Here is a 25,472-nt window from a genome sequence, read left to right as displayed (position 1 = left end):
ATTACACCAAATCGACACATAATCACAGTGACTGAATCCACTTTAAATTCCTCATCTGATCTCTCAAGTCAAGACTAATAACTGCTGAATCCATCCCATCATTTAGACATCAGGCCCTGCTGCCAGAAGATGGAGCTGTTTTCCACCAAATAACTCAGAGCCTCTCCTCTGTTCACACTCACTCATGTCAGAAGAAGTGGCTCATCAGAAAACACACCTACTGCATGCTGCTCATTTAATTGGGTAACGTTGACCACTTGTTTCTGTATTATGACAATGCATGCGCTGTTTTAATTCTTTCTGGCACTTTTATCTCACAATGAACAAGAATAGGTCTAAACCTAGTATATGGCTGGACCGTGTAGAGGGCTTTTAATTTGTACGTTGCCTGGTTGTTGTTGTGGTCCAGCCAAAACTGTTGCCTGTTACATTAACCGTAGTCTATAATGTTGATAATTCATTGGATGTTGTGGCACAAGAGCTCACAGGTGGCGGGTAATCATTAACGATCAATAAAAAAACACGCTATAATCTAAAAACTGTATGTTTGGATTTGGTCACAATCGGAGTCACGTGTGGATTTGAGTTTTGATCGTTCTTTTTTTTCACACAGTACTGGGACCACCAATGAGAGTTTCCGTAGTGTAGTGGTTATCACGTTCGCCTCACACGCGAAAGGTCCCCGGTTCGAAACCGGGCGGAAACACATTTCTTTGTTTGTGTCCTCTCTGAGGACTAAAATTCATAGTAAATCTAGTGAAACTCACGATTAAAGTTACTGATAAACTGGACTATATTTACGGGTGTTTAAAAACAAAATTGATATCACTACCTCACACCCGTTAAAGACCTTCATCAAAGCATTTTAAATTGTTTCTATTTTTATTTATTTAGACTTTTATTTCTATTTACAATATAAACCACTGACTAGAACAGTAGAAAATAACATGGAAATGAGTATAACACACCGGCTCACAAATTTACTCATACAAACATTTAACATATCATTAAGAATATCTATGTAATTTTATTTAGAACTTTAAATTCTTTTGTTTGTCCTACTTGATGATTTCTGTATGTGAATTATGTAGGTGCATATCCTAGCTGTATTGCTCTGTTGGACAGGAGGAGCTCACATGGCGGTGTTGGTGTATTGCTTTTGTCTCGGTGAATAATCAGCAGTTGGTAGAAAAGTCAACTCTCCCCGTCGGGGAATCGAACCCCGGTCTTCCGCGTGACAGGCGGAGATACTGTCCACTATACTAACGAGGAACTGCAGACCCCTACTCAGGTGCCCCAATCTTTTAGTGTTCCTTTAAATTGTAACCAATGTGGTTGTTGGTATATATGTCTTGAATTCTCGACACTAACACGTTTTATTGTATTTGTTCTGAACTCCAACACACTGGATGTGACCTTCCAGAGCTTTTTTCTATGTATTACTAAGTTTAGGTGTGATAGTAAATTGTATGATCTACCATTCCTTTTCTATATGCGCTATAGTAATCCAGATTATTGGTTTGACATGATAAATTGTGATTGAATCAAACTGTGTGATGAGTTTCTATCTCCATTGTGACAAGTCTGAATATAATTTCTCCTATGGTCACTCTGTTCTGCTAAATTACACCAAATCGACACATAATCACAGTGACTGAATCCACTTTAAATTCCTCATCTGATCTCTCAAATCAAGACTAATAACTGCTGAATCCATCCCATCATTTAGACATGAGGCCCTGCTGCCAGAAGATGGAGCTGTTTTCCACCAAATAACTCAGAGCCTCTCCTCTGTTCACACTCACTCATGTCAGAAGAAGTGGCTCATCAGAAAACACACCTGCTGCATGCTGCTCATTTAATTGGGTAATGTTGACCACTTGTGTCTGTATTATGACAATGCATGCGCTGTTTTAATTCTTTCTGGCACTTTTATCTCACAATGAACAAGACTAGGCCTGTTACATTAACCGTAGTCTATAATGTTGATAATTCATTGGATGTTGTGGCACAAGAGCTCACAGGTGGCGGGTAATCAATAACCATCGATAAAATACATGCTATAATCTAAAAGCTGTATGTTTGGATTTGGTCACAATCGGAGTCACGTGTGGATTTGAGTTTTGATCGTTCTTTTTTTTTTCATACAGTACTGGGACCACCAATGAGAGTTTCCGTAGTGTAGTGGTTATCACGTTCGCCTCACACGCGAAAGGTCCCCGGTTCGAAACCGGGCGGAAACACATTTCTTTGTTCGCGTTCTCTCTGAGGACTAAAATTCATAGTAAATCTAGTGAAACTCATGATTGAAGTTACTGATAAACTGGACTATATTTACGGGTGTTTAAAAACAATATTGATATCACTACATCACACCTGTTAAAGACCTTCATCAAAGCATTTTAAATAGTTTCTATTTTTATTTATTTAGACTTTTATTTCTATTTACAATATAAACCACTGACTAGAACAGTAGAAAATAACATGGAAATGAGTATAACACACCGGCTCACAAATTTACTCATACAAACATTTAACATATCATTAAGAATATCTATGTAATTTTATTTAGAACTTTAAATTCTTTTGTTTGTCCTACTTAATGATTTCTGTATGTGAATTATGTAGGTGCATATCCTAGCTGTATTGCTCTGTTGGACAGGAGGAGCATGCATCATGTTGTTGATTGTTGCTTTCGTCTTGGTTGGTAGAAAAGTCAACTCTCCCCGTCGGGGAATCGAACCCCGGTCTTCCGCGTGACAGGCGGAGATACTGTCCACTATACTAACGAGGACTGAAAACATTAATAAAGTGCCTCAATCTTCTAGTGTTCCTTTAAATACTAACCAAGGTGGTTGTTGGCATTTATGTCTTAAATTAGGGACACTGACACGTTTTATTGTATTTGTTCTGAACTCTAACACACTGGCTGTGACCTTCCAGAGCTTTTTTTCCGTGTATTACTAAATTTAGGTGTGATCGTAAATTGTATTATTTACCATTCCTTTTTTGTATGCACTGTAGTAATCCAGATTATTTGTTTGACATGATAAATTGTGACTGAACCCAACTGTGTGATGAGTTTCTATCTCCGTTGTGACAGGTCTGATTATAACTTCCAACACCAAATCGGCACTAAATCACAGTGACTGAATCCACTTCAACTCCCTCATCTGATCTCTACGAGTCAATAACAATGTGCTGAATCCATCCCATCATTTAGACATGAGGCCCCGCTGCCAGAAGATGGAGCTGTTTTCCACCATATAACTCTGACAGGTGTGCAATGACACTCACATATGTCAGAAGAAGTGAACCCTCATAAAACACACCCGCTGCAATCCTGGTCAATTAGCTGGGTGATGTTGGCTTGTTTCTGTATTATGAAAATGCATTGAACTCACTGATATATAGCGTTATATTGTACTACTTCGACACCGGGCGGGAACACGCTTCTGTTCACTCTGAGTAATAATAAGAGAGCGCAAACCTAAATTTGTAATAACCAGACAATATATAGCATTGATTAAAAGAGTAACATAAAACATGTTCATTAGATAAATAAAGACGCTACCAAATTTAGTCATACAAATATTTAGGCTAATCATATTTTTTGTATATATTGCATATGCTACTTTTGTCTATTTTGGTGGAGGGTAGAAAAGTTAATTCTCCCCGTCGGGGAATCGAACCCCGGTCTTCCGCGTGACAGGCGGAGATACTGTCCACTATACTAACGAGGACTGAAAATGTTAAAAATAAGGTGCCTCAATCTTCTAGTGTTCTTTTAAATACTAACCAAGGTGGTTGTTGGCATATACGTCTTAAATTCGGGACACTGACACGTTTTATTGTATTTGTTCTGAACTACAACACACTGGATGTGACCTTCCAGAGCTTTTTACCCGTTTATTACTAACTTAAGCTGTGATAGTAAAATGTATTATTTACCATTCCTCTTCTTATATGCACTATATTAATCCAGATTATGGTTTTGATAGGGCACAGATTATTATAAATATATTGTGGTTGGACCAAACTGCACCTGCACCTGAACTAAAACCAACAACAGTTGCAAGCTGAGTATGAATGTTATAAAATGAATCAACAGTAAAGATGTTATCAGTATTTATTATGACATAAAAGAAAACAATTACAAATGTACTGCATGTTTGGAGAGTTGTGACAGTTGGTTCAAATATTCTGCAATTAGCCTGATGATGAACACATCTGAGAGTTATACAGTTAGAAAGCAGTTTAATCAATTCAACTGAGGAAAACGGTCAGTGAACTGTGTGTGTTACATGATCATATCGTCGCTGTAGTACTCTGTTGCACAGGAGGAGCATGCATGATGTTGATGGTGTGTTACTTTTGTCTGTCTTTGTGAATAATTAGCAGCTGATAGACTCCGGACCAGGACTAGAACTTACACATTTCATTTTCCATCTCAACTCTTCCCAGTCATGGCCTCTGTAGTGCTCATCAGTACGAATGTAACACGCTTGCTGGCCACAGTGTTGACTGAGTGGCGCTGTTTTATTCTGGTTCGTTGACTTTCTGGAAAGTGTAGCATGTAGAAGGCATGTATGGATGTATAAAGAGAGCAGAGGTTCCAGGGTCGTGATGAGGCTACTTTTATTAGTAGTAGAAATAATAGTGCATACCAAGCCATTTCAGACACAGCGCGGTTTTTAATGACGGTTTTCCTGAACTCGGAGCATTCACGAGCGTTCAGGTGTGATTTTTGATCAATCGGAGCGATGTTCACGCGGCTCTTCTGCGTGGATAGAGACGTGGAGGGGGGAATAAGTCATATTGTATACCATAAAATAAAATTGTCGGAGACTGTATGGCACGACGTTTCCGTAGTGTAGTGGTTATCACGTTCGCCTCACACGCGAAAGGTCCCCGGTTCGAAACCGGGCGGAAACATTATTCGTTTTCTCATATAGTGTTAGGGTTAAAGGAACTCTACATGGCATTGTTTCTACACGGACCGACGGCAAAAGCACCTTTCATGTGTGCATCAAGCAAATTTCCCCGGAACACATCAATTCTCCCAACATGGAGCTTTGGTAATTACTACTGTCACTTCTTTTACCCCAAATAACATGATTTAAAGGTGCAGTGTGTAGAATTTAGCGTCATCTAGCGGAATGGACTTGGCAGAAATGGAATATAATATTCATAAGTATGATTTAATTAATAATCACCTGAAAATAAGAATCACTGTGTTTTCGTTACCTTAGAATGAGCCCTTTATATCTACATAGTGGGTGGGTCCTCTTCCATGGAGCCTGTTGCATTATTATTGATCCCACTGCTTTTCTTGATAAGACACACCCCGTGTAGCATTCAAGCACTGGGATTGGCCAGGCATCCATGCTTGTGCCGCTAGCATGGCTGCTAGCCTGCTATCTCCTAACTGTATGTTCAGTGGGTGTCTGGTGTTAGGTAATGGGAAACGTTAATTCTGAAGGACTATGAGTTAACAGTTTGAATCAAGCATAATGGCTGTATTATGTGTAGCTTTGAAAATAGTGATATGTTGCAATGAGACGGCCAGTGCTGGTGGACAGTACACAAACAAGCAAGTGTTTCCACCCAATTTTGAACCAGGGACTTTTCGTTTGTGAGGCGAACGTGATAACCACTGCACTACGAAAACCTGAGAAGAGGTTGTTTTTGTCCACGAGGGGGAGTTAAAGGTGAGTTAAAGCATTTGTGCACACTGACCTCCAGACGTGTCTTCAATCGCTTGACCACATCCAAACATTTCAAATACAGGACATCACCTATGCAAAGCGTTAAGGATTGTTAAAAAAAGAAAAAAGAAAAAGATGATACAAAATCAGACGAGACAAGCACTCGTGCCGCAGCATTGGAGACATTTCAGACATTCCCAGATGTTAATGTCAAGGCCTCAAATCTACAACTTTCACTCAGTTTTCTGCCACAATAGCTGCATGGCTGTATGCATGGCAGCGTGGGCCGGTACACCACTTTGGTCCAGACTTAAATATCTCAACAACTGTTGGATGGATTGCAAGGAAATTTCAGTCCAGACATTCATCCCTGGTCCCCAGAGGATGAATCCTACTGACTCTGGTGATCCTCTCACTTTTCCTCTAGTGCCACCATGAGGTTGACATTTGTGGCTCTAAGCACTTTGGTCACTCTCTGACGTTTTCTCCAGCGCCACCAGAAGCTGAAGATTTCACTGTGATGTATCTGAACATCTATTCGATGGATTGGCCCAAAATTTGGTACAGACATTCATGGCTCCCAAGCGATGTATTCTGATGGCTTTGGTGATCCTTTGACTTTTCCTCTTGCACCACCATGAGTTTGACTTTTGACTTCTTTATTCAAATATCTTGAACGTTCCCTGTAAAGGTCAGAACTGCCCCACGAGGCCACTGATGTGCCTGAACTCATACAGCCTTCCTCGTTAGTATAGTGGACAGTATCTCCGCCTGTCACGCGGAAGACCGGGGTTCGATTCCCCGACGGGGAGAGTTGACTTTTCTACCAGCTGCTGATTATTCACCGACACAGACAAAAGTAATACACCAACACTGACGTGTACTCCTCCTGTCCAACAGAGCAATACAGTGAGGATATGAACCTGCCTTGTTCATGAACAGAAATCGACTGAGCAGAAAAATAGGGCCAAAAGTCCTAATTAGTTGTCTGGTTATTAGACATGACTACTATGACGGTGATTTCTTTATCCCATGTGCTTCCATTAACTCTGTGTTGTTTTCTATTGTTTGACACAGCGTTGCATACCGTCCAGTGTGCTGATAATCTCAATATCAGTTTGATTTTAGTAATGACTCAGTAAGCAGAAACAAAGAAGTGTTTCCGCCCGGTTTCGAACCGGGGACCTTTCGCGTGTTAGGCGAACGTGATAACCACTACACTACGGAAACTGTGATAAGTTTTCTGTTATCCACATGGTTTGGTTAAAGCACTTGACCCCCTAACATGTCTTCAATTGCTTAACAATATCCAAACATTTCAAATACAGGACATCATCCTTGTTTTTGCGCAATGCTGAGGATGGTTTGAAAAAAAAAAGTAATACAATATAAGATATAATGAAGTTCTCAGGTGATATGAAGCACAAACCTTTAAGTCTATGCGTCCTTTTTACTGCTAATATGAGACAGCACAGTTGGATTCAATTGCTCAGAGTGAACACGACGTGTTTCCACCCAGTTTCAAAACGTGGACCTTATCGCATATGAGGCAAATGTGATAACCACTAGACTACAGAAACTGTGAAAAGCTGGGTTTTGTCCTCCAGGGGGAATTAAAGCATTTGTGCACACTGACCTCCAGATGTGTCTTCAATCGCTTGACCACCTCCAAACATTTCAAATACCGGACATCACTCGTGTGCGAAGCGTTAAGGATCGGTAAAAAAATAAAGGAAAGAAAAAGGTGATACAAAATCAGACGAGAAGCACTCATGCCGCAATATTGGGGACATTTCAGTGAACTGTCAATGGAGACTGTCCTTAGAGAAGCGATAGAATCAGTCGTTTCAGCAATAACAAAGTCCAGATGTAAATATCAAGGCCTCAACTCTACAACTTTCACTCAGTTTTCTGCCACGATAGCTGCATGGCTGTATGGATGGCAGTGTGGGTCGGTACACCACTTTGGTCCAGACTTATATATCTCAACGACTGATGGATGGATTGCAAGGAAATTTCAGTCCAGGCAATCAATCATGATCCCCAGAGGATGAATCCTACTGACTCTGGTGATCCTGTCACTTTTCCTCTAGTGCCACCGTGAGTTTGACATTTGTGGCTCAGAGTGAAGTATCTCCACAACTGTTAGATGGATTGCCATGAAAGTGAGGACAGAGCTTCACGGTCCCCACAGGATGCATTCTAAGCACTTTGGCCACCTTCTGACGTTTTCTCCAGCGCCACCAGAAGCTGAAGATTTCACTTGTGATATATATGTGAACATCTATTTGATGGATTGGCCCAAAATTTGGTACAGACATTCATGGTTCCCAAGCGATGTATTCTGATGGCTTTGATGATCCTTTGACTTTTCCTCTTGCACCACCATAAGGTTGACTTTTGACTTCTTTATTCAAATATCTTGAATGTTCCCTGTAAAGGTCAGAACTGCCCCACGAGGGCACTGATGTGCCTAAACTCATACAGCCTTCCTCGTTAGTATAGTGGACAGTATCTCCGCCTGTCACGCGGAAGACCGGGGTTCGATTCCCCGACGGGGAGAGTTGACTTTTTAACCAGCTGCTGATTATTCACCGACACAGACAAAAGCAATACACCAACACCGACACCAACATGTGTGCTCCTCCTGTCCAACAGAGCAATACAGTGAGGATATGAACCTGCCTTATTCATGTACAGAAATCAATAATTCGACTGAGCAGAAAAATAGGGCCAAAAGTCCTAATTAGTTGTCTGGTTATTAGACATGACTACTATGACTGATTTCTTTATCCAATGTGCTTCCATTAACTCTGTGTTGTTTTCTATTGTTTGACGCAGCGTTGCATACCATCCAGTGTGCTGATAATCTCAATATCAGTTTGATTTTAGTAATGACTCAGTAAGTAGAAACAAAGAAGTGTTTCCGCCCGGTTTCGAACCGGGGACCTTTCGCGTGTTAGGCGAACGTGATAACCACTACACTACGGAAACTGTGATAAGTGTTCTATTATCCACATGGTTTGGTTAAAGCACTTGACCCCCTAACATGTCTTCAATTGCTTGACCACCTCCAAACATTTCAAATACAGGACATCACTTGTGTGTGAAGCATTAAGGATCGGTAAAAAAATAAAGGACAGAAAAAGGTAATACAAAATCAGACGAGAAGCAATTGTGCGGCAATATTGGAGACATTTCAGTGAACTGTCAATGGAGACTGTCCTTAGAGAAGCGACAGAATCAGTGGTTTCGGCAGTAGCAAAACCCAGATGTAAATGTCAAAGCCTCAACTCTACAACTTTCACTCCGTTTTCTGCCACGCTAGCTGCATGGCTGTACAGATGGCAGTGTGGGTCGGTACACCACTTTGGCCCAGACTTAAATATCTCAACGACTGTTGGATGGATTGCGAGGAAATTTCAGTCCAGACATTCATCTGTGGTCCCCAGAGGACGAATCCTACTGACTCTGGTGATCCTCTCACTTTTCCCCCAGTGCCACCGTGAGGTCGACATTTGTGGCCCAGAGTGAAGTATCTCCACAACTGTTAGATGGATTGCCATGAAAGTGAGGACAGAGCTTCACGGTCCCCACAGGATGCATTCTAAGCACTTTGGTCACCCTCTGACGTTTTCTCCAGCGCCACCAGAAGCTGAAGATTTCACTTGTGATATATATGTGAACATCTATTTGATGGATTGGCCCAAAATTTGGTACAGACATTCATGGTTCCCAAGCGATGTATTCTGATGGCTTTGGTGATCCTTTGACTTTTCCTCTTGCACCACCATGAGGTTGACTTTTGACTTCTTTATTCAAATATCTTGAATGTTCCCTGTAAAGGTCAGAACTGCCCCACGAGGGCACTGATGTGCCTAAACTCATACAGCCTTCCTCGTTAGTATAGTGGACAGTATCTCCGCCTGTCACGCGGAAGACCGGGGTTCGATTCCCCGACGGGGAGAGTTGACTTTTCTACCAGCTGCTGATTATTCACCGACACAGACAAAAGTAATACACCAACACTGACGTGTACTCCTCCTGTCCAACAGAGCAATACAGTGAGGATATGAACCTGCCTTGTTCATGAACAGAAATCGACTGAGCAGAAAAATAGGGCCAAAAGTCCTAATTAGTTGTCTGGTTATTAGACATGACTACTATGACGGTGATTTCTTTATCCCATGTGCTTCCATTAACTCTGTGTTGTTTTCTATTGTTTGACACAGCGTTGCATACCGTCCAGTGTGCTGATAATCTCAATATCAGTTTGATTTTAGTAATGACTCAGTAAGCAGAAACAAAGAAGTGTTTCCGCCCGGTTTCGAACCGGGGACCTTTCGCGTGTTAGGCGAACGTGATAACCACTACACTACGGAAACTGTGATAAGTTTTCTGTTATCCACATGGTTTGGTTAAAGCACTTGACCCCCTAACATGTCTTCAATTGCTTAACAATATCCAAACATTTCAAATACAGGACATCATCCTTGTTTTTGCGCAATGCTGAGGATGGTTTGAAAAAAAAAAGTAATACAATATAAGATATAATGAAGTTCTCAGGTGATATGAAGCACAAACCTTTAAGTCTATGCGTCCTTTTTACTGCTAATATGAGACAGCACAGTTGGATTCAATTGCTCAGAGTGAACACGACGTGTTTCCACCCAGTTTCAAAACGTGGACCTTATCGCATATGAGGCAAATGTGATAACCACTAGACTACAGAAACTGTGAAAAGCTGGGTTTTGTCCTCCAGGGGGAATTAAAGCATTTGTGCACACTGACCTCCAGATGTGTCTTCAATCGCTTGACCACCTCCAAACATTTCAAATACCGGACATCACTCGTGTGCGAAGCGTTAAGGATCGGTAAAAAAATAAAGGAAAGAAAAAGGTGATACAAAATCAGACGAGAAGCACTCATGCCGCAATATTGGGGACATTTCAGTGAACTGTCAATGGAGACTGTCCTTAGAGAAGCGATAGAATCAGTCGTTTCAGCAATAACAAAGTCCAGATGTAAATATCAAGGCCTCAACTCTACAACTTTCACTCAGTTTTCTGCCACGATAGCTGCATGGCTGTATGGATGGCAGTGTGGGTCGGTACACCACTTTGGTCCAGACTTATATATCTCAACGACTGATGGATGGATTGCAAGGAAATTTCAGTCCAGGCAATCAATCATGATCCCCAGAGGATGAATCCTACTGACTCTGGTGATCCTGTCACTTTTCCTCTAGTGCCACCGTGAGTTTGACATTTGTGGCTCAGAGTGAAGTATCTCCACAACTGTTAGATGGATTGCCATGAAAGTGAGGACAGAGCTTCACGGTCCCCACAGGATGCATTCTAAGCACTTTGGCCACCTTCTGACGTTTTCTCCAGCGCCACCAGAAGCTGAAGATTTCACTTGTGATATATATGTGAACATCTATTTGATGGATTGGCCCAAAATTTGGTACAGACATTCATGGTTCCCAAGCGATGTATTCTGATGGCTTTGATGATCCTTTGACTTTTCCTCTTGCACCACCATAAGGTTGACTTTTGACTTCTTTATTCAAATATCTTGAATGTTCCCTGTAAAGGTCAGAACTGCCCCACGAGGGCACTGATGTGCCTAAACTCATACAGCCTTCCTCGTTAGTATAGTGGACAGTATCTCCGCCTGTCACGCGGAAGACCGGGGTTCGATTCCCCGACGGGGAGAGTTGACTTTTTAACCAGCTGCTGATTATTCACCGACACAGACAAAAGCAATACACCAACACCGACACCAACATGTGTGCTCCTCCTGTCCAACAGAGCAATACAGTGAGGATATGAACCTGCCTTGTTCATGTACAGAAATCAATAAATCGACTGAGCAGAAAAATAGGGCCAAAAGTCCTAATTAGTTGTCTGGTTATTAGACATGACTACTATGACTGATTTCTTTATCCAATGTGCTTCCATTAACTCTGTGTTGTTTTCTATTGTTTGACGCAGCGTTGCATACCGTCCAGTGTGCTAATAATCTCAATATCAGTTTGATTTTAGTAATGACTCAGTAAGCAGAAACAAAGAAGTGTTTCCGCCCGGTTTCGAACCGGGGACCTTTCGCGTGTTAGGCGAACGTGATAACCACTACACTACGGAAACTGTGAAAAGCGTTCCTTTCTCCACATGGGTGGGTTTAAGCACTTGACCACCTGACATGTCTTCAATTGTTTGAGCATACCCAAACATCTCAAATATGGAACCTCCACTTTATTTTTGCAAAACATTAAGGATAATTTAAAAAAAAAAAAAAGAGAGAAGTAATACAAAATAAGACAAGACAACTGCTTATGCCACAATATTCAGGACACTTCAATGAACAACAATGCACAATAGCAGATCTTTAGCTTTAGGCAGTGCGAAATGAGGTAAAGATGTGTCTGCTACGCTTAAAATGTTTCAGTTTAGCAAAGAATTTGCACTTCATCCCAAAGGTTGTGTTGTGGTCACACAACATGCCAAAGTGAATATTGGACTTACATTCATCAGATGGCAAAGATATGACTCTAAACGTATGCTAATGTTGCTCTGTTCATGCGGGGTGTGATACTCAACTGTTTGCTAACAGTCACACAACATGCCAACAGTAGACACCTCACATCCTGCATGCACATGGGACAAACTTTTAAAACATTATGCTTGAATGGTAATGAAATGTTGTGCAATCAACTGCACTTAAACAAATTCAGGCACAAACTTTTGCAAACTGCCTACAGCTTAAAGCATTATGCGAAATACGCTTATTTGCTATGTGGCCGAGAGTTAGATGAGAAGGTACCACTTTCATAACTGTAATATAAGGCTACAGCCAGCAGCCAGATCCCAGTAGTTTGGCTTAGCATAGATACCAGAAACGGGTGTAAACTCATGTATGGGAGACATAGCATTTTTACGCAGAATCACAACACTATGCATGCTGGTTGGAATCCTGTCTGACTTTCTCATGATTCACTGTGACAACTCACAAAGTCAACCTCATAAAATGAAGCCAGTCACTTGTCATTGTTACAATCTGCCTCTCAAACTAAGCTAAGGCTGTCAAAGTGGCTATAATCAATATTTTTATATCAACAATGGACCACATGATTACAGTACTTGTATGTGAAAGGTGTCATATATAGCGATGGACCCACAGGAAATTATCTTGTGACTCTGCAGTTCCCTTCAGGTCTATGGAGTATAGCACATTTCATATTATTGTTTTGGTTTTTCAGTTTGCAACTTTTCTCTTTCAGTTGACTCTCACTGCTCTCATTGTGTTCTTTCCTGCAGCAGTAGGTCACTGTTTTCAGTCAAAAATTTCTGATAAACCCACTGTACACACCTGCCGAGCACCAAATAGCAGACAGACAAAGTTAGTGACTAACTGGTAAAAATAGTGGAGCATTTAGGAACTAAGAATTAAATATTTACTTGAGGAGTTAGTGAAGACCAAAAGGGAAAGTGAATATTGGACTTACATTCATCAGATGGCAAAGATACGACTCCAAACGTATGCTAATGTTGCTCTGTTCATGCTGGGTGTGATACTGAACTGTTTGCTAACAGTTTGCAATGTCAACTGTTCTGTTTGATTAACTGACCCTAGCCCATGGATGTATAAAGAGAACTGGATACAGCATCGGAGGCGGGGCCCCATTCATTCCTATGAAAGTTGCTCAGTGGCACATGAAGCCAAAAAAGTTCGACTTCCGCATGTAAAATTACCTGGATCTTCCGGGATCATTGGGCCCATGGAGCGAGCGCACTAGTGGCTTTCGCCGGCTACTTCCGGTTTAGCCCTCTGGCTAACTTGAATGAGAATAAAACAATTCAATCATGCGGTTCTTTTGGGCTTTCGAAACGTGATCGGACCAAATGAATCAAATTCTAATAATGAGAAGAGTCATTTCGCAGGGGTTGTGATGCTCAAAAAAAAATGTACGGACGTCTCTTTCACAATGTAAGTCTATGGGAAAGTCTTTGAGCCCAATAGCGTCACGTGATGTTGTAATTACACGGTTTGGCCACTATGTCAATTTAGCCTCACAGCCCGACGCTGTTCCTGGGGGCTTGCCCTAGCCCCTGCAAGCTAACGTTAGCTAACGTTTCTAGACAGCCAGCTTAGCATACTTTTATGATGCTACAGTTAATGTTATTTACATATTCATTTAGTGACTTAACAGGAAAAGTTATTTAGATGATGATTTACCTTTAAATCTTAGTGATGTTTTTTATGTTGAACTGACATTGGCTTCTACTGCACAAGCTCTTCACATTCAGTATGTCACTAAAACCCTACATGTAGATTAAACATCTTTAAACTGCCTTCATTATCTAATCTGGTGAGTCATTCAAGTTCGTTTTAGTCCAGGAAACGTGTCTGAGTTCTTGCTCAGCTAAAAAGATATGACACTTCATTTTGTCCACAGAATGAAAGTTGCATGGTTGATAAGAACTTTTATCACTCAAATGAAACAACAATAAATGCATGAACCAATGAATAAAAGTCCAAATTGATTAATGATTAACATTTATTAAAGTCACTGTGTAGAAATGGAAAATGTCAGACACCAGTAACACTGTGGCAGACAGCAATGCCTGTCTCTTGAGTCCGTGTGCCCCTGATGAGGGATTTGCTGATTCTCATAGAAAATGAATGTTTCCCCAATCACTTTGACCTACCAAAGGTCAATGCAATCACACCCAAATTTGCCCCCTACTCATTTCAATGAAGAAGGGGGCGACATGCATTAGTCATGTTGGAAACTTATACTGCCTTGTTCTATCATTTACCATTATCTTTACATTGCTTATACATGCATGCATTATCCACTTTGATGCTCTATTCTGCTTTTGAATCTCAAAAAGATACCATATGTAATTAAGGTACATTAGTCTAATGGGAGGCATGGTGGTGCAGTGATTAGCACTGTCACCTCACAGCAAGAAGGTTCTGGGTTTGTATCTTTCATCCTGCAGGTGTGGAGTTTGCATGAGTGGGTTTCCTCTCGTAGACCAAAAATATGCAGTTTAGTTAATTGTGTGTCTGTTGCCTTGTGGTAATTTGATTACTTGCAAATTTGTTAGACAGTTTTCAACACTAAAGTACAATATCAACTGGGTCATGCATGATTACACAATATTGTAGTCCTGTCTTGTAGAGGGGTCCTGTGTAAAAAAAAAACTTTTCAAACATGTAACAGTTATTCGGTTTGATTTTGAAGGTTCTGAGCGGAAGTCAAACCCTCTATTCCGGTGGGTTTGAGGAATCAGCGCATGCGCTGTCACGAACTTCCGTATCAGTTGAACTACAAACATCCATGACTGTGATGCTTGTCTTTAAGTAGCCCCTCTTTGAACTGCCACAGCGGAACTCGTCATAACAGCCGCTGCGAGGACTCTGCGTGTGTTCATCTAAAAAGTTGAGTATAAACCCAAAACAAACCAGCTTTGCGTAAGAATTGTGACTCATATTAATGCACGTAGATTTATATGGACAGCTGTGTTCGCCGAGTGTTAAAAGATAGATGCGTTCATACTTTTTGTCTATACGAGAGAGGGGAAACCAACCAACCGGCTTGAAATTCAAAGTGAAGGATGTTGGTTGTAACGTCAACACTGAACCGTGAAACGTACCGTAAATAGTTGTAAGGTATTTTGCCTGACAGCTATTATTTCTTCCTCAAACGCAGAGAGCCACATGTGTGAAACGCTCGCATCTTGTATGTGTAGTCAGACCTTTGTGTCGCATTTTGCCACAGACTGTTGGGTTGTGTCAGTTGGGCGAGGCACCGGTTAATGCATGGATCAACAAGTAAAACGGAGGAATCCTCTGTTCTAGTTTATTTTTCACTGAATGTGGAAAAATGTCTTAGAATTGTGCATGTATCTTTTTAGATATCGTATCTAGCGTATGTGAAAGACTATACAAACTAAGATGTTCTTTATCTGAAAAACTCTATCACTATTTAGTTTGTATCTTTTGTTGTGTTTTCTATGAGTTTGGATCATTTGCTAAATTTAGAATTTTAGGAAAAACCCCACACTCATCAGGCCCGGCAAAGAGTGGGAGCATTACCTTTCCAAATGTTGCCTTTATCAGTCAAATACATTTTTGGGGGAGCTAAAATCCAGTGTGTGTACTTTTTCCCTTTATTGATTCTGTTGTCCTGCACCTGGCCTGAATATATGATGGGATGTGCCCACAACTACCTCTTTTGTAAATGTAGAATTGTAATCATCAAGCTACATTTTTTTGTTGTTGTTGTAGGAAGAGGCACATAATAGAGTGAGGGATGCACCGATTTAACTTTTTTTAAATAAAATGCCTAAACCCAAGGGATAGTGCATGTAGATAAGTGATAAAGAAAACACTGAATTTTCCATTGACAGTGATGAAAACACTGTATTTAACATGGATTAGTGAAATCTGACCCTTTCAATCTGCTTCATAAGGTCAGTATCAGTGCCAGTATTGATCGAGTGGATCAGATCAGTGCACCTCTAAAGAAAAGTAAGACAAAAAAAATTACCATTAAAACTGAAGAAACATTAAAGAAATCACACTTAAGCTTGAAAACTATTTCAAGTTAACTAGTTTTGAATTTGCTGTGAGAAAATGTCTCATGCATACTCTGTTTCCCTGGATTCAGTTTTAAAAAAAAATGCTTTCAATCCCCAACCCCAGTAGCCTCCTCATGCATGATTTAGCAAACTTTTGGGATGTTGGGTAACAAGCACGAAACCCATCCAGGCCCATTTCACAAAACGTGTGCAAGTCCAGCTCATTACAGTAAAGTGGCAGAGTTTGACGATATGAATAAAAAGAATAATATTTCAGTATGTGAGCAGTGCTGAAATGGTTTTATACAATCATTTTTCCAATCAGAATAGTCATTTCTAGCCTTTAATAAATATTCTTTCTTTGAACATTATTAACAATATTTTCTGAGTGTTAACCAAACTAAAGTTAAAATTTGTGTGCATTTGTATAATTTACTGTATCACTGTGTGTTGTTTCCACAGCACCATGAGTCTACGGGAGATCAGCGAGAACGTGAAGCTGGCCCGCGAATACGCCTTGCTGGGAAACTACAGCTCAGCCAGTGTTCTCTATCACGGATTACTAGAACAAATCAAGAAGTATGTGTACACCGTGCGAGACAGCAGTTTTCAGCAGAGATGGCAGCAGGTAAACATGGCATTAAAAATATACATATATCAGAACTTATCAGATAGTGTCAGAAAGAATTCTGGCCTTTTCTAACGTTCATCTGGGTTTGTTTCTCAGTTGTGGCAAGAAATTAGTGAAGAGAATCGACAAGTTCAGGACATAATGTCGACTCTGGAGAACTTCCAGCTGGACACGACGCCTGCTAAACCCAGTAACCATGACGATTGCGATGTAAGACCTGTGCATGTCGAACAGAGGTATGAGAGTCACTTATTTCATTTTCTTCTCTTCTTATTCAGTGCTTAAACAACTTTCTCTTCACTCTTTTTTTTTTACCCATTTGATACTTTCAGAACACTGTAGACCTTGTAACTGTTCACCTTTGCAGTGCACGGATTTGTAATTGGGTTGTTTAAGCTATTTGTCTGCGAACAATAGTCCTCATGTAGTCATATGATTGAGATTAGTAAACTGGAGTCCCTGATGTGAGCCTGTTTTGTTCCTGGTCTGCCCTCTAGAAAGACGACCTGTAAATCTCACACTGCTTCTTTGTGTTTGTTAGGTTTGTTTTTCTTCACTTGTCGGTCTGGTCTCGTTTCAATGTCCAGATAAAATGCCGTTTCTCATACAGTATGTGGTATTTAAAGGAATTTACTGGTGGTTTACATGATATACAAGATATACATGCATAATGGGATGTCATGTATTCAGTTAATTATGGAGTTTATTAAGTAATTTATTATTTAAGTACACTTCTAGACTCACAGTGGCATGTGACAGCTACGAGCAGATTTTAGCAATCCAATTACATCAGTATTTTGTTCCCTGGCATAAATAAAACTGCAGCTATCATGAGGAATGTAAGATGAAACTTCTATTTTCAAAGCCTCATGGTTGTTAACAGCTTCATTCTCCTCTTCTCTTTCCACAGACATTCTCCTTGTCCAGTCAGGCGGCCTGCTAACCCCTATAAAGACAGCAAACCCCCTAATAATCGCCTCAGCGTGGCTGTGAGGGCCCAGCAGAGGCACTCACCTCGCGGGGCCAACGGAGACAGAAGCAAACTCCCCAAGGGCAAAGAAAAGAAGGAGGCTGCCGGTAAAGCAAAGGATGATAAGGTAAAAGACGTGTCAGTGGTTTCTACTTGGTACATGACAGAACACAACACCTTATCTTTAGTAATATTACATAACATACATTCAGACAACACTATTTGCGTTGTTGATTAAACAGTATCCACATGCTGCTTGTTTACCTGCAGTCATGCCTGGCCTGTAATTCCAGTTTTTTTTTGTCTTGGAGAAAACAGACCACACGGTTTACATTCAGGGAACAATAATAATGGTTTCTGTCTGTCTGCCTTTCAGAACAAAGCAGATGTCCAGGAGAAAGAAGTGAAAAAGTTTGACGGGTCAGGGTATGACAAAGACCTCGTGGAAGCTCTGGAGAGAGATATTATATCTCAGAATCCAAACGTTAAATGGTGCGTGTTCGTCAGTCTGTTTGTGGCATCGTTTCTGTACAGGAAAAAGTCACCAACACCAGTGATTCTTTCATATTTGAAATAGTTTGACATTTTGGGAAATTTACTTATTCGCTGCCTTGCTGAGAGTTAGATACCACTCTCATGTCTGTAAGGGAAATATGCAATTACTGCCATGAGCATAAAGTCTGGAAAGCTACACTAAAGGTAAAACTAAAGTTAACAAAGCTGTTTCCAGTCATTGCGCTAAGCTAAGCTAACCAACTGTGTGCCAGACCATTTTGTGGCTATATGTTGGTGGATTTTGTTACATTTTAGTTTTTACATAGCCACGCTAGGTGTTTTCCTTCTATCCAATCTTTGTGCTAAGCTAACTGGCTGCTTGCGGTAGCTTCATATTTCCCATACAGACATGAGAGTGGTATTTATTATCTCATCTAACTCTGGGGAAGAACGCACATAAGCATATTTCCAAAAATGTTGACCTATTCTCCGGCCTACTACACCATTAGACACATAGCTGATGCTTCTTTTTCCTTTTTTTTTTTTTTAAATTAACTTTAGTCAAAACTGGAGCTTACAGTGTTGCATCGGCTGAGTCGTGTCATGTTGTATTCTGATTGGTTGGTTTGTAGTAGCAGGGATTGCACTGTGAGAATTTGGTCTTAAATTTGTTATATAATAATTTTGAAGCAGGCTGTCTTTGGTTACCAAAGCTCTAACTCTATGAACACCATCTTACAATGGCAACTAAGACTTCAGCATGTTTCTCTTCCAATTGTCAATGTCTTTGGAGTTGGTGATTGATGGAGCTATGTACCCATGCTAACTGTCTCCCAGTACAGAGACTGTGTTTTCCCTGTATTTGATTAAACCATTTTTTAATTAAATTCAGAACAATTCTCTGCTCAAATATAACTATCTAATATGAAGCTACGTTACTCTGGAACAACTACAAGAAATGATCAAAGCCAAAAATAGCCTGCTACATCGTCCCTTTCCAATACATTATTAGGGTTGTTGTTCTGAAACGAATTATTTTATTTACCATTTATTGTAGATAGAAGAGTCCAGAAAACATACCATTATGTTAGAAAACACTTATTTCAAGTTGCAGCTCTTTACCCTCCAAGCAGTGGAGTGTGTGTGTGTGTGTGTGTGTCTTGTAGCTTTTGTGGCATGATCACCAGCCTTCCTGCAAACCACCAAATATTATCTCTGTCTGACCTGTTTCCTTAGGGATGACATTGCAGACTTGGAAGATGCAAAAAAACTCCTGAAAGAAGCAGTCGTGTTGCCAATGTGGATGCCAGCATTTTTCAAAGGCATACGAAGACCATGGAAGGTATTGATTTAAAGACATGTAGGTGTTAAGGTTTTTTGTGTTGTTATATTCATCGCTGGCAGCAATACACAGATCTCATTTCTTACTTTAGGGAGTACTGATGGTGGGACCTCCAGGCACGGGGAAAACCCTTTTGGCCAAAGCAGTTGCTACCGAATGCAGGACCACTTTCTTCAATGTCTCCTCATCTACTCTGACCTCCAAGTACAGAGGAGAGTCTGAGAAATTAGTTCGCCTTCTCTTTGAAATGGTAAGACATCAAATATGTGAACGGTACAGATGAAAGCCCCAGTCCCCAAATAAAACCAAAGGCTGTCTTCCAGCAAACGATAGCTGAAGCAAACAAGTGGCTGATGAAAGAGCTAGAGAGGTAATAGCACAGGTGTTTTTTTTCTCAGAAGTTAGTGGATCAAACCAGAGCTAAAAGGACAGTATGGTCATGGACTCACTGTTGTCAGGTGGCCAAATACAACTCATTAGTGTCTTAACAAGCTGATGGGATGTCAAGTGTCTTTCTGCCCCCTAGTGGCCAAAAATCACTTAATACACCCAAAGTTTTGGATGTGAATATCTTGGTCATAGAATTAATTGAGCAGTCCTTATCTGAGTGCTTTAGTGCTATTCTGACAGTTTAATAGTGAACTTGTATCACATGTTTGTATGATAAAGGAACAACGCTTGCTGATGTGTCAAGAAAACAACACTGCATTTAAAAAAAAAAAACAAACTGGAAATCAACCTGATTCAAAATTGTTTGTGACAACTGGCAGTAAAACCCACTGTCCCTTGTAGGGCTAAAATAACAAAGTGTCAAGAATGAAGAATGAGTTGAGGTTTCACTCAGTCTCAGTCAATCCATCTGTTGTTGTGCAGGCACGTTTTTACGCCCCCACTACGATCTTCATCGATGAAATTGACTCCATGTGCAGCCGCAGAGGGACCTCAGAGGAACATGAGGCCAGCCGGAGAGTCAAGGCAGAGCTACTGGTGCAGATGGATGGTATACTATCAATGAGATGTTCACTGACAACTACACGCTTTCAATTTAATTTACTGATACTTACATTTGGCTTTAAAAATGTATTTAATTCTTTTAAACCATGTTATCAGTGAAAAATGGTTTAAACTAATTGTAGTTTTCTAAAAATTTTTCCAGATTTCTCAATGTGTGTTAAACTGTTGCTAAAACCAGCATTTATTTCTCACTCTCTCTTTGATTCTTTTGCTTAGGTGTCGGTGGAGCGTCAGAAAACGATGACCCATCAAAGATGGTGATGGTCCTGGCGGCCACCAACTTCCCATGGGACATTGACGAGGCTCTGAGAAGACGTCTGGAGAAGAGGATCTACATCCCTCTGCCTTCAAGTACTATATATTTCTTGACAGGAGAAGATCTATATCTCTTATGAAACGTGATTGTTTGAAAGTTACTGCAGACTCTAATGTTACCTGTTAGCCTTTACTGTTCAGCAACTAGAACAGACAGACAAAGGTACTTTATAATGCCTATTTTAATTGCACCCATATTAACTGCATTATGTGGGGCCATAGCTGGATTAACCCGCCAGGGAGAGGCCCTGGGGCACAAATGAGCTTTGGGTCCCTCAATGACCCCCACATTCCTAGCATTCTCTATGTGTGTATCCTGTCCCCTTCAAGTACAGTGCACACAGCACACTGTACATGCAGCTTCATTACATTTTGTTTTGAGCTCTAGTAAACAACCAGTAATCCTGTGCTAGAATGCTAGCTGGTCCCTGCAGTGTCAGTTTATGGTCATTTGAAATAAACACTAATTATATTAGGAATGTGCACTATGTTAGCACAATATCAATAAAAATAATAAGCCAATAACTAGACTTTGAGCTTAATAGTCTTGTCATTTCAGTTAAAGTTGTCCTTAAATTGTGCATATTCTCAAACACATTTGTAATTATTTAAATTGACACAAACCAAATGATGAACAGTGAACCAGGGTCTTCAGGGCCATGCGGGTCAGGGGCCCCAGGGTAGTTGACTGTTTTGACTGGTTGGTAATCCAAAATTCGTTGTTGGCGTAAATGTGGTAGCTACTGAAGGGAAAAAACATTTTCCTGCCTGTTGCACTCAGTGTTGCCTTTATGTTTGCAGCAAAGGGACGAGTGGAGCTGCTCAGGATCAACCTGAAGGAGCTGGAGCTGGCCAGCGATGTGGACTTGGACAAGATTGCAGAGCAGATGGAGGGTTACTCTGGAGCTGACATCACTAATGTGTGCAGGTCAGGCCATATTCTTCAAAATAAAGTGGACTATTTTCAAATTAACGCACAGTATAAGATCCATTTCATAGGCACAAAAAGGTACTTTATCTTCATTTTCCTGCTGTCCACCACCATAGATGTCATTTACTTAAAGGGAAACTTTGCTATTTTTCAACCTGGACTCTATTTTCCCATCTTTTTATGTTTAAGTGACAAATGGGGACAACAGTTTTTGAAACTGGTCCAGTATTGGGTGACAGCGCTGCAGCCTGCAGCTGCAATGTAATCCTTTTGGGCAATAGCACCCCGTCAATGTACAGCCACTAAAAGTGCTTGTTTTTGGCACTGACAGGCTCAGATTGTTATTGTAAGTGTCTGACAACATTATGGAAAGGACCCAACAGTGAAATAAAACTTTTTTTTCTTTACCTTTTGCTTGATCCAGTCTGTTTGTTATTGCGTCTAACCAAGTCTCACTAAAGGAGAAGCCTTGTTCTGAAATCTGGCCAGAGTTGAGTTATTTTTGAAATCAGCTAAATATTTAGCCATGCCTTTGAAAATCTTTTAGATAACACTAAGCTCCAACTCAACAAACTCTTCCCGGCACTCCTCTCTCTAGCTCTGTCATGGCTGAATATTTAGCTGATTTCGACAACAACTCAACTCTCGCCAGATCTCAGAGTGAGACTTCTCTTTTAGCAAGACTTGGAGAGAGACTCCTTAGACACAAAAACATAGGAAAATAGGGTCCAGGTTGAAAAATGGCGAAGTTTCCCTTTCATTTTTGTTGTGGGATAGCTTTTTGGAAAATTGGTCATTTTCAGCAAGTTAGTTGAATACATTCACAAATGTCTTCTATTTACAGTTCCAAATCTCCCTACATACTGTAATTTAAAAACTAGTGTAATTTAAAGCTCTTGTGCTTGAAATAATGTATTAAAATTAAAGAATTATGACAACAAATCTTAAATGAGGCCACAGCACAATAGAGCACAATAAAAACTAGGTTTGATAGATTACAGAGAGAATTGTAGTAATCCGTAAATTAAAAACTATCTTTAAATTCTTTGCTTTGAAGTGTTTAAAATAAAGCGTCGTGTGCCGTTGCAGGGATGCCTCTCTGATGGCCATGAGGAGAAGAATCGAAGGCCTCACACCAGAGGAGATCCGCAACATCTCCCGGGACGAGATGCACATGCCCACTACCATGGAGGACTTTGAGTCCGCTCTGAAGAAAGTGTCCAAATCTGTGTCCGCAGCTGACCTGGAGAAGTATGAAAAGTGGATCGAAGAATTTGGATCCTGCTGAAAAAAAAACTGTGTCTGATTTAACTAACGTGAGGCTGAGTCGTCTGGGTAACAGTGAGTTTTTCTATGACCGTGTGTCAGGCTGAAGGTGTGTATGTGTTGGACCAGTCAAGTGAGGTGGAAGAAAGGAGGTTTATTAGGTAAATAAGTGCACTTATTAAAAATGGCACCTCTTCTTATTGTACATTATGTTAATGTTATGCAAAAGTCTTCATTTGAAAAGGTGACTTAAGCTTCAACTTGAGGCATCGCTTGATGAAAATGTGGATTTTTCTCATGTGGTGGCGATACAGTTTTTGGACTTGCATTGCAAATAATTCCTTCAATATGTTTTAATGATCCTGAAATCATCAGAAATGTAAGACAAAATCAACTGGAGCTGTTAGAAAAACTGACAAGACTGTGAGGACAAAATGTTCACACGTATGTTTATAACACTCGCCTACTTTGCCTTCCTAAGTGTCATAACATTTGTATCATCGTATCTGACAATGAGATAATAAACTCATTGTCAGATACAATGATACTAAACAATGAAATACTAAGCTGTCAATCAAATGTTCTTTTGTTTTTCCTTTTTCTTTGTTTTTCTTTTTTTTTATGCACTTGATTTTATGTGGAACTGTGTGTATGTTTCACATTTTTTGGAGATGTACAGTACATTCAACATAACACTAACAAGATATTTCTATAAATAAAGTGAACAATGTTTATGAATATTAACCTTGTCTTTCATGCAACTTCAATTACTAATCAGTATGTCTGCTGGGGAAAAAATATGTTCCAAACCCAGAGGATATGTTCAAGCATTCACTTCCAAACATGAGACTGGAACTAATTAGATGTTGCTGAATTACTGTTGAACCAGAGATGACAAGGAGTCAAATTTGACCTTGTGTGTATTGTAACTTGTGGTATTTTGACACTATTGTTGAGCTTCCAAATATTAGTTTATGGCTGTAGTTGGGTCAACATGGGCTGTGCTAAGTTGAAGTCAGTTAAAGTGAAAACCATACATGAATACATTATCTAGAAATGTCTTACAATCACCATCAAAAGTCCTATATGTGCAGGGTGCAGAGAAGCCGAAAAAACGTACTTGCGTTGTGTCAGGGTGGGTTAAGGGGTTAAGCTGACAATGTTTAAAGCAACAGTCCCCCTCCTCACACCCTGAAGTTGTAAGAATTAAAAAAAATCTCTCTGGCATATGAGAACAAAACCAAATTTCTCAAAATGTCAAGAAACAGGAATGTTGTGTTGGCTACAGTAGGTTTGTATGGTATTATCAATAAGCACATAAACTGTGATCAATCTGCATTTGAAGATTATAAACCCGATGAGCATAAGGACAGATTTTGTAATTGTAATACAAATGCAAGTTACAATACAATACAATTACAATACAAATTTGAAGTGTAAAATGCTGGTTTCTATGGAGCCCCCAAAACCCTGAAAGATTCTATTTTTTATCTCGTATGCACACATACGCACACAAATTATCTTGTCATCAGAACGGATATAAAATGTATGCACGTCATTATCTTATGCGCATAAGATGGATCTAATATCTTGTGTAAACAAGATGTTATCTCTTGTGCACAAGAGCCATACCTCAAGTGCACTAGTTTTTTTTTTTTACTTGTACTAGTACTTTGGGAGTTCTGTAGGTCTAACACTGGTTAATGAAACCTACTGTCTCTCTTGTTTTGGCAGATTCAGAGTATTTGAAAATGTGAGAGAGCACATAATTGGGTTTTTGTATGTTTATAGACAAATGAGAAAGTTAATAGAGCATGCTTCGAAACACTTCCGGTAAATTTACTGTGCTCTCAGGTTGTGTACAAGTGACGCAAATTGCCAAAACTGAGAGCATGTAAATTAAGTTGCGTTCTCAGCTTGTTGCCTTCACTGTCTGCATCTGTGCACAAATGTTGACACGTGATTGATAACCATTAGAGCTTGTTTAGTGCTCTGTCAAAGTGTTGTCACTAATGAACTAGGCAGATATAGCTCCTAAGATCATTAATATACCTCATCTCTCTCTAACCTGACATCAACACAAAACATGCTGTGGAAACATTCTGAAAGTGTTTTATGCTTTACCCTCAAACTGAGCCAATTTACAATGAAATGATGTCAAACAACACACTGAAGACTGAAACTCAGGAATGTGAGCTACGATGGAGT

The 25,472-nt window shown here is 40.1% G+C and overlaps 1 protein-coding gene and 14 non-coding genes across 18 annotated transcripts; 8 read left to right on the top strand and 7 right to left on the bottom strand.

Annotated features, from left to right (window-relative positions):
• The first annotated feature begins 633 nt into the window (after window positions 1-633).
• Window positions 634-706, top strand: trnav-cac. The gene has a single exon. It is a non-coding gene; the product is annotated as a tRNA-Val (tRNA).
• A 494-nt stretch (window positions 707-1,200) lies between these two features.
• On the bottom strand, window positions 1,201-1,272 carry trnad-guc. Its single transcript has one exon. It is a non-coding gene; the product is annotated as a tRNA-Asp (tRNA).
• A 430-nt stretch (window positions 1,273-1,702) lies between these two features.
• Window positions 1,703-24,008, top strand: katna1 (katanin p60 (ATPase containing) subunit A 1). Of its 4 annotated transcripts, XM_044329412.1 has the most exons (12): window positions 1,706-1,866; window positions 3,104-3,279; window positions 16,763-16,928; window positions 17,028-17,167; window positions 17,842-18,028; window positions 18,278-18,393; window positions 19,633-19,738; window positions 19,830-19,988; window positions 20,612-20,738; window positions 20,969-21,103; window positions 21,869-21,995; window positions 23,088-24,008. In XM_044329412.1, exons 3-12 carry the CDS (start codon window positions 16,767-16,769, stop codon window positions 23,284-23,286), a joined length of 1,458 nt encoding a protein of 485 aa, XP_044185347.1. In that variant the 5' UTR covers window positions 1,706-1,866; window positions 3,104-3,279; window positions 16,763-16,766; the 3' UTR covers window positions 23,287-24,008. The 4 variants fall into 4 exon arrangements, with proteins under 4 accessions (XP_044185344.1, XP_044185347.1, XP_044185345.1 ...); XM_044329409.1 differs by lacking the exon at window positions 3,104-3,279 and having other exon boundaries at window positions 1,703-1,866; XM_044329410.1 differs by lacking the exons at window positions 1,706-1,866; window positions 3,104-3,279 and adding an exon at window positions 5,000-5,078.
• trnav-cac lies at window positions 2,171-2,243 on the top strand. Its single transcript has one exon. It is a non-coding gene; the product is annotated as a tRNA-Val (tRNA).
• Window positions 2,723-2,794, bottom strand: trnad-guc. Its single transcript has one exon. It is a non-coding gene; the product is annotated as a tRNA-Asp (tRNA).
• Window positions 3,672-3,743, bottom strand: trnad-guc. The gene has a single exon. It is a non-coding gene; the product is annotated as a tRNA-Asp (tRNA).
• On the top strand, window positions 4,863-4,935 carry trnav-cac. Its single transcript has one exon. It is a non-coding gene; the product is annotated as a tRNA-Val (tRNA).
• trnad-guc lies at window positions 6,449-6,520 on the top strand. The gene has a single exon. It is a non-coding gene; the product is annotated as a tRNA-Asp (tRNA).
• trnav-aac lies at window positions 6,866-6,938 on the bottom strand. The gene has a single exon. It is a non-coding gene; the product is annotated as a tRNA-Val (tRNA).
• trnad-guc lies at window positions 8,199-8,270 on the top strand. Its single transcript has one exon. It is a non-coding gene; the product is annotated as a tRNA-Asp (tRNA).
• Window positions 8,630-8,702, bottom strand: trnav-aac. Its single transcript has one exon. It is a non-coding gene; the product is annotated as a tRNA-Val (tRNA).
• Window positions 9,604-9,675, top strand: trnad-guc. The gene has a single exon. It is a non-coding gene; the product is annotated as a tRNA-Asp (tRNA).
• trnav-aac lies at window positions 10,021-10,093 on the bottom strand. Its single transcript has one exon. It is a non-coding gene; the product is annotated as a tRNA-Val (tRNA).
• trnad-guc lies at window positions 11,354-11,425 on the top strand. The gene has a single exon. It is a non-coding gene; the product is annotated as a tRNA-Asp (tRNA).
• Window positions 11,785-11,857, bottom strand: trnav-aac. Its single transcript has one exon. It is a non-coding gene; the product is annotated as a tRNA-Val (tRNA).
• Window positions 24,009-25,472: the final 1,464 nt, after the last annotated feature.

This window comes from Thunnus albacares, chromosome 16, assembly GCF_914725855.1.
Source record: "Thunnus albacares chromosome 16, fThuAlb1.1, whole genome shotgun sequence".
Lineage (NCBI taxonomy): Eukaryota > Metazoa > Chordata > Actinopteri > Scombriformes > Scombridae > Thunnus > Thunnus albacares.
Note: the sequence above shows the minus strand (reverse complement) of the source record. Positions and strands in the feature narration are given on the sequence as shown.

Bases quoted from the DNA above. Each gene is read 5' to 3' on its own strand.
- katna1 (XM_044329409.1), top strand. From the start codon at position 1,808: ATGTCAGAAGAAGTGGCTCATCAGAAAACACACCTGCTGCATGCTGCT. The intron at 1,867-16,762 runs GTAATGTTGACC...TTGTTTCCACAG, and splicing joins CATGCTGCTCATTTAATTGG to CACCATGAGTCTACGGGAGA. The intron at 16,929-17,027 runs GTAAACATGGCA...TTTGTTTCTCAG, and splicing joins TTCAGCAGAGATGGCAGCAG to TTGTGGCAAGAAATTAGTGA.